Below are 14,743 nucleotides of genomic sequence, written 5' to 3' on the forward strand. Positions count from 1 at the left end.
TACCACCCAGAAACTACACGTCCTGCAGCTATTATTTATAATTAGCATATAGAATTCAGTCCAGATTGCTGTTTGGTTTCATTCATTATATTCCTTGGGGATTCTTCGTACTGTGCAACCTTCATTATTATAAAAAAACATTTTTTCTTTAATTTAGTATTTTTATTGTAATTTTGTAATGCCAACAAAAAACAAACTCTCACTTTGTCTCATTGTCTATCCTTTAAATTGCCTTTGTGTTACACTAAATCGGGCTTGTCAAACCAGAGTCTGATGGGTGCCATGTAGCATTCAAAGGGATATTAAAGGAAAACTATACCCCAAAAATGAATACTTAAGCAACAGATAGTTTATATCAAATTGAATGACATATTAAAGAATCTTACCAAACTGGAATATATATTTACATAAATATTGCCCTTTTACGTCTCTTGCCTTGAACCACCATTTCGTGACTCTATCTGTGCTGCCTCAGAGATCACCTGACCAGAAATACTACAACACTAACTGTAACAGGAAGAAGTGAGGAAGCAAAAGGCAGAACTCTGTCTGTTAATTGGCTCATGTGACCTTACATGTGGTTTGTATGTGTGCACAGTGAATCTTACAATCTCAGGGGGCGGCCCTTATTTTTTAAAATGGCAATTTTCTATTTATGATTACCCAATGGCACATACTACTAGAAAAGTGTATTATTATGATAATGGTTCATTTACATGAAGCAGGGTTTTACACATGAGCTGTTTTACTCAGTATTTTTTAATAGAGACCTACATTGTTTGGGGGGTATAGTTTTCCTTTAATGGCCATAGGCTACTTGCCAGACCCCCAGACGTCATAGGATGCCATTATTAATTTACAATCTAATGCACAACATATGGAAGATTGAATACTATGGGGTAAATGTAATAAAATTTGCAAAGAGAACAAATCTGCAAATAAAAATTCACGTCTCAATGTAATATTCTTCATTGCGAATCTTAATTGCGCATTGCAAACCTTTAAACACCTGCTTGAAGGTGGGGTAAACTTTTGGACAACCAGACAACTTTTTCATGAAGAAGTTTTATTACATACACTACACTCTGTCGCAAACTATAAAATTCGCCATTGCTATCCCACTGTCTCACTTTGAGAACATTTATTCGCATTGCGAATGATTTTTGCATTAGTGACCAATATTACATTTCCCCATATATATATGAAAAGCTTGACGCCATATAAAATGATCGATCAAGAGATTCTACGCAATATATTCATTTAATACGCAAAAGCCATGAATATCTTGTAAATTATATCCTTATAAACGGTGAGTACTGATGTCATCAGTTATAAACTGTAAGTAGTGATGTCATTTCTGTCACAAGACTCACTGAAACTTGTGTATTATAATAAATAAAGTACCCCTGTTGCAAAATGAGGATATTAGAAGTTACCTCGGAGTTCCATGACCTGTATAAAAACACTCGGCCTTCGGCCTCATGTTTTTATATGGTCATGAAACTCCTTGCTAACTTATAATATCCTTATAACTTTATTCACTATATATACTTGAAAATCCTCCAGTGGAAAGACTTCTATTGATAGCAAATATACTCGAATCATGTTAGGAAGTGATACACTGTGCGTAACAGTAGCAAAGTTTGCTCCAAAGATAATTATCCACAGCAATCAGAAGCTAGTATTTCCAGGACGTGCTGTTATTAGAATTACAAAATACATATCTGTTTGGTTGCTATAGGTTACTAGACCTTCGGTTCGGTATCCAGCCAAATCTTTTGTAAATGATTCAGGCATTCAGCCAAATCCAAAATAGTGGATTCAGTGCCTCCCTAGTTTGAACCTGTGCATTCACCACAGTCTAAGGGGTGCTCCATCTGCCTTGCCTTGTTAACCCTGGCTGTGCTTCAATACAGTGTTCCTATTTGCCAAGTATCTGTGACCAGTGGCCCCTGAGACCCCATGTGGCTCCCTGGTGGTCTTTACAGAATGCTTTGATCACTGGTTGTGACAGATACTGAAGTATAGACTCAAGTATAACAAATATAAATTATACATTTATATAAAATGATGAATATGTTGCTGCCACAAATATATTTTTCTCTTTAAGACCTCTGATAAAACAACATATGCAGTTTAGTATCTGCATACCTATTGCTATTTAGGGACTTTGCAGAGTTCTAATGACTTTTCACCAATAATAATCCCATTTCATGACAAAGCAAAGAAAGAGAAATACTGTTATCTCAGGCCTGTAAGTAAAGGTGCATTAATGTGTGTGTAGAGCCATCACGTGATTCTGTGGTATCACTCCCACTACTCACTGATGGATGTCATTTAGCCCTAAGCTAATAACTAACCTGCCACTTTCTTTCTGATCTTTGTTATAGGGCTTCCACAGAACATGCCCAGAGGTGCAAATACTATTTCTAGAGTAACAAAAATATTCATTTAACTACTATACATATCAAATAGGTTTGTATCTGTATGTCCCCAAGGTACTACAAGCCAGTCAGCAAGGATAAAGGGCCATAAGCAACACCTTTATATGACTGTTATTGCAGTGTATCAGGAATTTGCAAAGCTGAACATGAATGTCAGTTCTCTATGTTATCTAGAATGTTTTCTGGATAATGGATATCTTCATAACTTAAGTCTACTAGAAAATCAGTGTACAACAATTTAATTTTACATTTAAACCTACCTGGTATAAATGAATGGCTACCTGTTTTAAAAAGAATTCCAACTTTGTTATATGAGACACAGTATATGGTAAATTCTGCCCACTTCAAACAAGCTTTGTAGAAAAATTACTGATTTTGAGATGTGGTGACTGTGCATTTAGGTAACTGTCATAGAGAGCAATGCAGGGCAATTTTGGAAGTTTGTCTCCATGTTTCAATTACTAATATACATGGTTGTTAAATTGGCTAAAGTTGCCTTGTGTGTCTAATTTGACTGATTCCATGAGAACTGTAAAACTAAAAAAAACGATTGAAACCCCAAAACAGTAATTAGTAATAAGTAACTATTTTTTAACTTAAAAGCCAGGCATTTTGAATAGTTTCTGTACATATAATTGGATGTCTATTTCTCCTTTTAAAAAGTAATTTTGAACTTTCTACAAAAGAAAACAATACCTAGATGTTCAACACGTTCTTCAGCAGGAAGGGGAATCATGGAAGTATACGGGAATTCTATTTTTAGGCAGCATCATAGGGTGTAATTATACAGTCATTTTATTCTATTTCTGGGTTTGTTGCTAGTCGTTGGATTCCATACAGTAAGAAATTTTGGATTAGCAAAGCAAAATGCGGTATTCATTATTAAATGGAATCAGCTTGCTGGTGTTGGTGCAGAGAAGGACCTTGCAGAATGACTGGTATCTACTGTATCTACTTCCTGTTCCTATGAAGCTTAATGGCTCACAACAATCAGGACCGACCAATCACTGGCTAAAACAGTACTGTGGCAGAGACATGAATGATAAGGACAAAATAAGCAAATAGTTGCAAAATATATGACTTTTGATAAATCATCTCTTTATAATATAAAGCAAAAAATATCATTCATTGCTCAATAATATTGATTTTTTTTAGTCCCATTGTTTTCATGCAAAAAAACTAGGATTCCTGTTGAAACGCAATCCATACTAGTTAACTTTTACTAAAATAAATTGAAGCTATAATTATAACTTAACTTAACAATGAGCACAAGCCACACAGCTACTGGACAGGTTAACTAGGCCTATAATATAACAAAACTGCAGGTGGCATATTTAAGGTATATTATCATTAGGTTAATTTACTATACATTTTCTCTTTTAGAAATAAACCAAAACAAAGAGGCATTTTCAAAATAGATCTTGCTTATTATAAACTTCCTCCTTTAACCGCATTTCAAAATCAATAACTTCTTAGGGCAGAGACACATGCTCAGTTCCGGGGAGATTAGTCGCCCGGAAGAAGAGAGATTTTACAGATTATGAAAGTGTTTGTAATTTTGGCGCCAAAAAGGTTTTGTCAGTCATGTTATTTGTTTAGTGTGTCTAAGCACAAAGTGGTGAAAATGGCTTGAGGTGTCAGGTCCACACTTGCCAAGAGGGAATTAACTGATATTTAAAAGGCCAGTTGCCAATAGCATATAGGAAAAGAATCTGCAACTCTTTCACCTAGTCAGGGTGATACTCGCATCTACACTACCTGCACTTACCTTTTTTGTGCTCTTACAAGGGTGAGGATGGGCCGCATCCCTATTGCAGAGAGCACAATTGCACTCTCTCCAGTAGAACTGAATTTCTGGTTTAAAATATGGGATTTTCCACCCTAAAAGTTACCTGGAGCCACTTTTTATCTCCCCTGCTAACCTGTGGGACACTGTTACATTAACTTCTCAACTTGCCTCATGGCAGTGACTGTATCCCTAGTGCAGAAAGTACAGTTCCACTCTGAATTTCCTGTTTACAATATGGGATTTCTGCCCTAAAAGTTACCTTGAGCCACTTGTTTCCTTCTCTTGTAAACTGCGGGGCACTGACACCTTAAAGGAATACTGTCATGGGGAAATTTTTTTTCAAAATGAATCAGTTAATAGTGCTGCTCCAGCAGAATTTTGCACTGAAATCCATTTCTCAAAAGAGCAAACAGATTTTTTATATTCAATTTTGAAATCTGATATGGGGCTAGACATATTGTCAATTTCCCAGCTGCCCCAAGTCATGTGACTTGTGCTCTGATAAACTTCAATCACTCTTTACTGCTGTACTGCAAGTTGGAGTGATATCACCCCCTCCCTTTTCCCCCCCAGCAGCCAAACAAAAGAACAATGGGAAGGTAACCAGATAACAGCTTTCCTAAAGGTGGCCATACACGGGCCGATAAAAGCTGCCGACAGACCAAGTCGGCAGCTTATTGGCCCGTGTATGGGGGCCCCCGACGGGCTTCCCCGATCGTGATCTGGCCGAAAGTCGGCCAGATCTCGATCGGATGGGGTTAAAAATCCCGTCGGATCGCGGCCGCATCTGTTCGTTGATGCGGTCCCGCGATCCGACCGCCCGTTTGGCGAACGCTAGGATCCGATCGTTGGGCCCTAGGGCCCACGATCGGATCAGCCCGATATTGCCCACCTCAAGGTGGGCATATCGGAGGGAGATCCGCTCGTTTGGCGACATCGCCAAACGAGCGGATTTATCCGTGTATGGCCACCTTTACACAAGATAATAGCTGCCTGGTAGATCTAAGAACAACACTCAATAGTAAAAACCCATGTCTCACTGAGACACATTCAGTTACATTGAGAAGGAAAAACAGCAGCCTGCCAGAAAGCATTTCTCTCCTAAAGTGCAGGCACAAGTCACATGACCAGGGGCAGCTGGGAAATTGACAAAATGTCTAGCCACATGTCAGATTTCAAAATTGAATATAAAAAAAATCTGTTTGTTCTTTTGAGAAATGGATTTCAGTGCAGAATTCTGCTGGAGTAGCACTATTAACTGATGCGTTTTGAAAAAAACATGTTTTCCAATGACAGGATCCCTTTAATTTCTCAACTTGCCTAATGGCAGGGACTGCATCCTTAGTCCAATAAAACCCGATTTCAGTTCTAAAAGATACCTGAAGCCACTTTCTGATGTCCCTTAACTTTTCTCATGGCAAAAACCACAGGGACCACATCCCTAGTGCTGAGAGAACAATTAAAAACAGGAAATTGGCTCTAACAATTTACCTGGTGGCACTTTATGCCACTCAGTGACCAATGGGGCACTGCTGCCTCAAATTGCCCCATGACATAAACTACCCTGTACCTGTAAAGTGAGAATAGAAAAAGGGATTTCAACCCCTGCCTCCAGTATATGCAGTGCCAGTGAGCAAAACAACGATGTAGGGGTAGAGGCCACAAAAAGTGGTCACCTGTTTAGGCAAGAGATATAATGCATTGATTGTTTGCTCCTTTCCTGCTTATGTGTAGAGGAAGGTAAAGAAGTCTTTAGGGCATGTTATCATTATTTGCCTTTAAATTACTGTGAGATGTTGGTGGTGCATCTGTTATATTATTGGCAGCCAACCCATGGGAATCATAGTTACCGTTATCACTACTGATTATTTAAGAACCCAGGTGCATTGTAGCAAACAAATGTTGTCTGTTGGGACACAATTAAGCTTGACAGCAATAAGCTTCTACCATGGATCTCATATTCAATGCCCTTTATGTAAAAGTAGGGAGCAGACTTATTTTACACCAACGTTACCAGCAACAGGCAGAATTCTGCAGTACTTGTTGGGTTTTAAAGGACAGTGAAACCTTTGAAAGGGGGTTCATGGGCTTAATCATTTTGTCACTGTTCAACATAATTTGCAACTTCACTGAAGAGGAAACAGAAATTAATAAAGTTGAAATTGAGCAGGAAATATAGATTAGGCAAAAGGTTGGTATTGACCAGAAGCATACTCTTGTACAGGACTTATCCAGCTATCTGAGTGCCATTAGAATACTGTATATACACTGGGTATTTTATGTTTTTAGCCTTTATTTTATATAGCACCATATATAACACCAGTGGTGTACCTACCATACAGCAGACCCTGTGACCAAGGGGGTTGGGGGGGGCAAGGAAGAGGAAGATTGTCTGCTGTATGGTACCACATTAAATCCCTTTTTCTGGTCTCCCAGTAAGAGAAGGGCACAAACATGCATGAGGGGCAGGACAGCGCACACTAGCTAACACATTTACATAGGGATTTACAGACATAGGGGTAAATTCACTAACCGGCGAAAATTATCCATCGCTGGCTTCACGCACATGGCAACACTTCGCCAGGCGTAATTCGCCTGGCCATGGTAATTCACGAATATCTGAAGTTGCACACAAGGTAACGAACACTGGCGAAATTACGCCAGCGAAATTACGCTCAGCAGTTCGAAGTTACGCTAGTGATGGCTAATTAGCATATGGCGTACAGTTAAAGTACAATGGACGTATATGCTGCAGCAAATACATTACACTACACAAGGCCAGGGAGCTTTAATAAAATTATACAAAGTTGTTATATAATGCCCTACACATGTGCACACAGTATAGTTTAGGTACCATATGTTAGCAAATGTAAGGGGGAAGGAGGGTACTCTAAAAAAAATTTACAATCTTTTTCAGTATTTAAATAGGAAAAAACGCCAGTATTTTTTGAGGAACTCCTATCTACTCTATTACACTTCGCCTGCTCTGAGGTGGTGAAGGCAAGTCTGGCGCAAGAGGTAACGTTCAGTAATATCAAAAATGTAGTGAATTTGCGTAGTAACACTACCGAAAATTTGCCTGGCGTTAGAGGGTGAAGTTGCGCCAGAGTCTATCTCCTTAGCGAAATTACGCCAGCGAATTTACGCCAGCTACCCATAGTAAATTGGCAAAGTGCCAAAATAACGTCACGCAAGGGGGCAAGGAAGAGGAAGATTGTCTGCTGTATGGTACCACATTAAATCCCTTTTTCTGGTCTCCCAGTAAGAGAAGGGCACAAACATGCATGAGGGGCAGGACAGCGCACACTAGCTAACACATTTACATAGGGATTTACAGACATAGGGGTAAATTCACTAACCGGCGAAAATTATCCATCGCTGGCTTCACGCACATCGCAACACTTCGCCAGGCGTAATTCGCCTGGCCATGGTAATTCACGAATATCTGAAGTTGCACACAAGGTAACGAACACTGGCGAAATTACGCCAGCGAAATTACGCTCAGCAGTTCGAAGTTACGCTAGTGATGGCTAATTAGCATATGGCGTACAGTTAAAGTACAATGGACGTATATGCTGCAGCAAATACATTACACTACACAAGGCCAGGGAGCTTTAATAAAATTATACAAAGTTGTTATATAATGCCCTACACATGTGCACACAGTATAGTTTAGGTACCATATGTTAGCAAATGTAAGGGGGAAGGAGGGTACCCTAAAAAAAATTTACAATCTTTTTCAGTATTTAAATAGGAAAAAACGCCAGTATTTTTTGAGGAACTCCTATCTACTCTATTACACTTCGCCTGCTCTGAGGTGGTGAAGGCAAGTCTGGCGCAAGAGGTAACGTTCAGTAATATCAAAAATGTAGTGAATTTGCGTAGTAACACTACCGAAAATTTGCCTGGCGTTAGAGGGTGAAGTTGCGCCAGAGTCTATCTCCTTAGCGAAATTACGCCAGCGAATTTACGCCAGCTACCCATAGTAAATTGGCAAAGTGCCAAAATAACGTCACGCTGACGAATTTTTGCCCTTTAGTAAATTTCCCCCATAGTTCATCAGGGACAGATGTCCCTGCCCCAGTGGTAATTATTTATTATTATTTTATTATAAACATGTATTTATATAGCGCCAATATTTTGCGTAGAACTGTAAATGTGATTATACAACTAAATCACATGAATTATACATAGAACATATGAAGTTACATACATTACAATCAATACCAGTACAAAAGGTGAGGAAGGCCCTATGCAGAAAGAGCTTACACTCTAAAGGGAAGGGAGTAATACACAAGGTGTGGGAGGGGACAAGATTGAATTAAGTGGGTGAGAAGTAGAGTGAGGGTAGGCTTCTCGAAAGAACTGCGTTTTAAGAGATTTCTTGAAAGCAGAAAGTTTGGGAGAAAGTCGGACAGACCGTGGGAGAGAGTTTCAGAGGAGGGGTGCAGCTCTTGCAAAGTCTTGAATCCGAGCATGTGAGGAGGTAGTGAGAGAAGAGTTACACTTTAAAGTCCTATTATCTTCACACAATATACAGTAATTTTTATCAGAAGCCAATTAGCCTTCCAATATTTTATAGAGAGAGAGAGAGAGAGAATACAATCAAATTAAAACATGCAGTGATAAATTAGCAATACAATCAAATTAAAATATGCAGTGATAGACATTTAGATTGCAAGCTCTTTGGTTTAGTCTGCTTACTACAGTATATTCCAGTTCAGTACAGATGTAGCATGTGTTCTTCACTTCCCTTACATGCTGTACTACAGAAGGTGTTGGATAAATAAAAATACATGAATACATTTTACCAAATTTACTAACCTGTGCATTAGTGGAGACCATATCACCAGAAGCAGATGCCAATTTAGTCCCTTTTTTAGTTTCATCCCTTTCAGGAGGGTCCTTAGGAGCCACACAAAGTGGACTGGGCACCTCATTGTGCAACTGTCGAAAGGCTGTCAGGACTATGTCGTTTTTATCAGAATAGCCCACAGCATTTCTCTCTAGGTTATCCTTCATATTTAGCAAAACAAATCTAATATATATCAGAGATCCTACAGTGTAATTGAGTGTAGACGTCTCAGTAGATCTGCATATGCCTCTGTGACTGGCATCACTATGGTAGAGGTAGGACTGTATTTCTCAGCCTTTATACAGTAGCCCTGTCTGCACTCAGCTGCTAACTATTGCATAATATTTATATTCTCCCTTCCAATTAGCATCTCACTTACACACAGCTAGACTAATAGCACTTAGTTTTGCACACCGCCCCACAGATGAATCAGTATAGGGACGGCCTTTCATGAAAATCAAATAGCAACTGAAGGGTGAGTGCATAACACGCAGGCTTGATGTCTCACTACTCCGTGTGCACCGGACTGGTTTTCTACCCTTGTACGCAGTCACATTCTTTAGATTATTAGTATCAACAGGGATTATGTGAGAACACAGGTTAATAAACTCTGGGGATTGTGTGCTGCGTGTCTAAATTAAGGGGCCTCTTTATTAAACCTCAATTTTTTCTGGTCAAGTTTTTAAAGGTCAAAAACTCACATTTTACAGGGAAAAACCACGAATTTTTCGAGATTTAATATACCGCAAAACTGCTAAAAATTTTAATCTGAAAATACTCCAGCTAAAACCTGTCTTCAGATGTCCATAGACTCAAAGATCCGCTCGATTGGCGACATCGCCAAACGAGCGGATCTTTCCCCGATATGCCACTAACGGCATGGCTATATGGGGGGTAATTCGAACGTTCGGCCATCGAATTACGATACGCCAAGGGGCTCCAAAAGGTCGGTCGGTTAAAAATCAAACCTTCCCAATCGATATCGTGGCCAGATATCGATCGAAGCCCCCATACACGGGCAGATAAGCTGTTAAATTGGTCCAAATGACCGATATCGGCAGCTTTATCTGCCCGTGTATGGCCACCTTAAGTCATGGAGAAGTCAATGGCAGATGTCCCTTTTACAATTTGAAGATGTTTCTTGACATTGTGATCTGCATTGGTTTTTCATACTATAATACGAAAAAGTTGAGGTTGTCGGACGACAACTCGAAAAAGTCATGCGATTCGAGCGTCAAATTCAAAAGAGTCACATCCTGCATGAGAGTTAGATCGACTTTTTTTTAATAAATAACTGGGAAAAATATGAGTCTTAGTAAATAACCACCTTCATGTGTTATTAATGTGAGAAGTTAGTGAGCTTTAAAATGGGTTGATATGTCATATAAGAACTGAATTTACTGAGATGCAGGAACTCAAAATCCCAAGGCATGAAATAGTTTCCCTACCTATTGCCCTTTGTTCAATGTCCCACAATGGATCTAGAATGAAGTGGTAGATTACTTACAGGTACAGGCAAAATAGCACCGAGTCTGAGCTCTATTAAAATAGTTTAATCCATAGAAGAATTTTATTATAAGGTCATTTGCCATTATCTATCATTATCTAGGGCATAGAGGAGGGCAGACAATATTTGATTGACAGCTGAGATTTTTAAATAAGCTTACAACAGCTATGAATGCTTTAATAAAAAATAGAAATTGAATTTCATGTTTAATTTGAAAAGGACTTTTATTATACACATTTTTTGTGTCTGGGTGACAGGTCCACTTTAAGTGATAGAATTTGCTCCCCCCATGAGCAATGTGTTAAATTGAAAAACAGCCTCATAAAATTAATTGATAACAGCCATATACAGTGTAACTGCTGGTGCATTGGCACAAGGGTTCTTTTGCGCTTTTTGTGTTTAAAATTCACTTGGTACACATATGGGTATTCCTGATGAAGTCTCATGTTTGAGTTGAAACATAGCATAAAGCTGTTTTTTAATAAATAAAGTCCTGCAAGTGCTGGCTGATTTTTTGGTTGTAATATTTTACACATACTATGCACCCTGGCAACTGATTTTTGGTAATTGGAGAGCACACACACATTTATATTCTGTATATAATACACAAGTCATGATTATCCTGTATATTATATCCTTATAATACACAAAGGCCATGAATATCCTGTAAATGATATCCTTATAAACGGTGATTTCTGATGTCATCAGTTATAAACGGTGAGTTCTGAGGTCATTTCTGTCACAAGACTCATGAAAACTTGTGTATAATAATAAATAAAGTACCCCCTGTTGCAAAATATGAGGATATTAGAAGTAACCTCGGAGTTCCATGACCTGTATAAAAACACTCGGTCTATGGCCTTGTGTTTTTATAGGGTCATGAAACTCCTCGGCAACTTATAATATCCTAATAATTTACAAGAGAGGGTACTTTATTCACTATATAAACGGTGCTTAGTGATCTGATCAGTTATAATTTGGAGCTTAGTGATGTCACATGAGTCACTGAAACTATAGTAAATACTATACTATACTATAGTACATGTTTTGCCTTTCAATAAAACTGTATGGCCTTTACCTATGGTAGTGATTTGGCACTGCTACTATATTTACTATGATTTAGGTGTTTTAATGTTTCTGGCAATATAGCACCATCTAGTGTAAAACAAGCATAATGGTTATCAAGACTGTAAAAATTTAATTTGGGAAAGTAAGAAGCAATTTAAGTTTGGCCTTGAAGATAATTAAGTTTATAGGCAAAAAAAGTAATTATATTTGTACAGCCTTTAACTCATCAAGTGCCATAGATCAGAGAATCATTGCCATTTTCGTGGAAGTACCAGCACCATATATTCAATGATTACAGCTTACGTTTAACCCTATTGGGAATATGTGTGACACAGCAAACTATGGTGATGCTCACAGATGCCATGGATAGCATAAAAATGTTAAAAAATACATAAATCATAAATGATACTGTCACTCATACTTAAGTACACAAAAAGAATTCCTCTCTCAGAAATTTGGCTGGGTGCATTTTTACCAACAAGAACATTAGACTATTGCTACAATGCCCAAGCCACTCTGCCAAACATGGACTAGTCCCATGAATACAAATCAGTATTCAATTAATCAGCCGGCTCCCTGTTGAGCCAAACCCTCTGCGCCCATTCCATTGCCTAAAATGAATCCCATTCCTGTCCTTGTCGGCCATCCTTTCCACTGACTGGGAGGAGTGAGATGAAGTGACAGGACTCCCCATGACAGTATCATGCCAGGCTAATGACAGGAAATTAAGTTCAGGTGCAGTGGAATAACAATACGGTGCCCCCCCCTTGCAGAAAAATCTTTGGCGGGGCCCAGCATCCAGCAAGCATCCAAATTATTAGGCACCCCCCAGTGATTATAATCACTTACCTGATACCCTGTGCTGATGCTCTAGTTAGCAGAAAACTGCACCTGTCTCAGAAAGCATCACGGAGCTTCTTCTTGTTTACACAGATTTCATTTATAGTTTGGCTCTTATGATGCAGTTTTTATTACTAAATTACACTGTTTATACTGCAAATAATTCACTCTACCATTTACAATGTTATTTTTTGACCAATAAATGTATTTCTGTAGTTGCAATATAGGTATGTAGGCAGCCCATCTCAGGTTATTGTGCCTGATCCTGTGCTTTCAGAAAGAGCCAGCACTTCACAATAGAGCTGCTTTCAGATAAGCTATTGTTTCTTCCAGGGTCAGTATGGGGGGCCCGGGGCCCACTGGGACTCCTGTCCAGGGCCGCTGTCCAGGGCCAACCTCCAGACCCCTTACTGCTACGCCGCGCATGCTCGAATGGAGCCGCAATTTTTTTTTTGTAGGCCAGGAGATCGAAGAGGGGTTTTGGCCCAACGGAGGCCCACCTTTTTTTTTTCCAGTGTCCCGCTGGGCCAGTCCGACTCTGGTTTCTTCTACTCAGTGTTCTTTCTTTCCCTAGTTGCAGCTTGACTTGGGTTGTTTCTCTGGCTTGGGGTTCTATACTCATAGTTGCCAATAGGCGAAGCATGTAAGCATTTTTATCAATGCAAATGATTTCTGACTTAATTTTGTTTTCTACAACTCCAGGCAGGGTTGGACTGGGCCAGCGGGACAAAATACCCAGTGGGCCCTTCATGTGCTGACCCATGCCCACTCCCCTGATCACTGCTGCAAAGTTAAGGAGGAGGGAGGTAAAACATAGTAAGTGATGTTTGTGGGAGGGATGGAGGGGGAAGAGGCCCTTGAGATCGCAGGTTTCGTAACCTGCTTTTTGCAATGGTGGGGGAGGGTCTGTAGTTTTAGGAATAATTTCCTCTCACTGTAACCACCCATGCCACTTCCTATTGTAAACTCAATATGCCTGACACAGCGGGGCAGATTTATTAAGGGTTGAATTAAAAATTTGAATTTTAGAATTTTTTTTAGGGTCAAAACTCTCAAATTCAAATTGTGAATTATCCAAACTCGATTCTAGTTTTAATTTGAATTTCGAGATTAATCACACTCTGGCCCTTTAGGAACTCGATTTTGATTATTCACCACCTAAAACCTGCTGAGTTCATGTATAAGTCAATGGGAGAGGTCCAGGGACATCTTAGTAGCCTTCCTGACAGCCTTCCAGTTTTTTTCAGAGAAAAAATTAGAATTTAGTTTAGTCCAATTCTATTCGAGTTTTCAGTAGGTAAAATTAGTCAGAGTTTTCAATATTCTATTTTTTTTTATAAATAACTCCCCTCCTAATTTCGAGTATATTCAAATTCAATAGAGTTTAAAAAAACTCAAAATTCTACCTTTTATATTTATATATACATACATACATGTATATATATATATACACACACACACACACACACACACACACACACACACACACACACACACACACACACACACACACACACACACACACCACACACACACACACACACACACACACACACACACACACACACACACACACCACACACACACACACACACACACACACACACACACACACACACACACACACACACACACACACACACACACACACACACACACACACACACATGGGATTTTCTAACTAGGGTATCATCTAGGAGGATATTTATCAAAGTCTGAATTTATCTCAATATTTTCAGCTACAAACTCCGATCAAATCCACTCAGGTTTTTTACAGTTATTTATTATTACATTTTCCTGAAAATTTGCTTTGCTGGAAAAAAAATCTGCTTTCCTCAAATTTTTGGGATTTTTATCCGATTTTCACAAGTATTTGGAATTTTCACCTGAAAATTCAGAGAATCAAAAAATCATTGTGACTTCTCCCATTGACTTATATGCAACCTCAACAGGTCTGAGATGCTGGATTTTAAGAATCTGACTTTTCCATCCTCGGGTTTCATAAATTCCAAAAAATTTGTGATTTTATAATCCGATTTTATATTAAAAAATCATACATTTTTCGTGATTTTTGCATTCGTAGTTTAGTAAATAACCCCCACTAGTATCACTCTCTTTCTGCTGTGAGATACATAACATAGGGTGTTTCTCACTGGGGAAAGGTGCATCAGATTGGAGCATTGCAAAAGGCCTATGAATAATGGCAGCAGCATAATCTTTTTTTTGTAAATACCAAAACA

At 38.9% G+C, this 14,743-nt stretch overlaps 1 protein-coding gene across 2 annotated transcripts in view; it reads right to left on the bottom strand.

Annotated features, from left to right (window-relative positions):
- atp7b.L (ATPase, Cu++ transporting, beta polypeptide L homeolog) overlaps positions 1 to 14,743 on the bottom strand; it is an 82,723-nt gene that overhangs the window by 47,866 nt on the left and 20,114 nt on the right. The window contains exon 1 of one of the 2 annotated variants that reach the window (XM_041582614.1): positions 9,058 to 9,398. The exons of the other annotated variant lie outside the window; for it this stretch is intronic. Coding sequence (XP_041438548.1) covers positions 9,058 to 9,255 — 198 coding nt within the window. The 5' untranslated portion in view covers positions 9,256 to 9,398. Of the gene's footprint in view, positions 1 to 9,057; positions 9,399 to 14,743 lie in introns of those variants that run through there. 2 annotated transcript variants of the gene reach the window in all.

This window comes from Xenopus laevis, chromosome 2L (assembly GCF_017654675.1).
Source record: "Xenopus laevis strain J_2021 chromosome 2L, Xenopus_laevis_v10.1, whole genome shotgun sequence".
NCBI classification, from domain to species: domain Eukaryota; kingdom Metazoa; phylum Chordata; class Amphibia; order Anura; family Pipidae; genus Xenopus; species Xenopus laevis.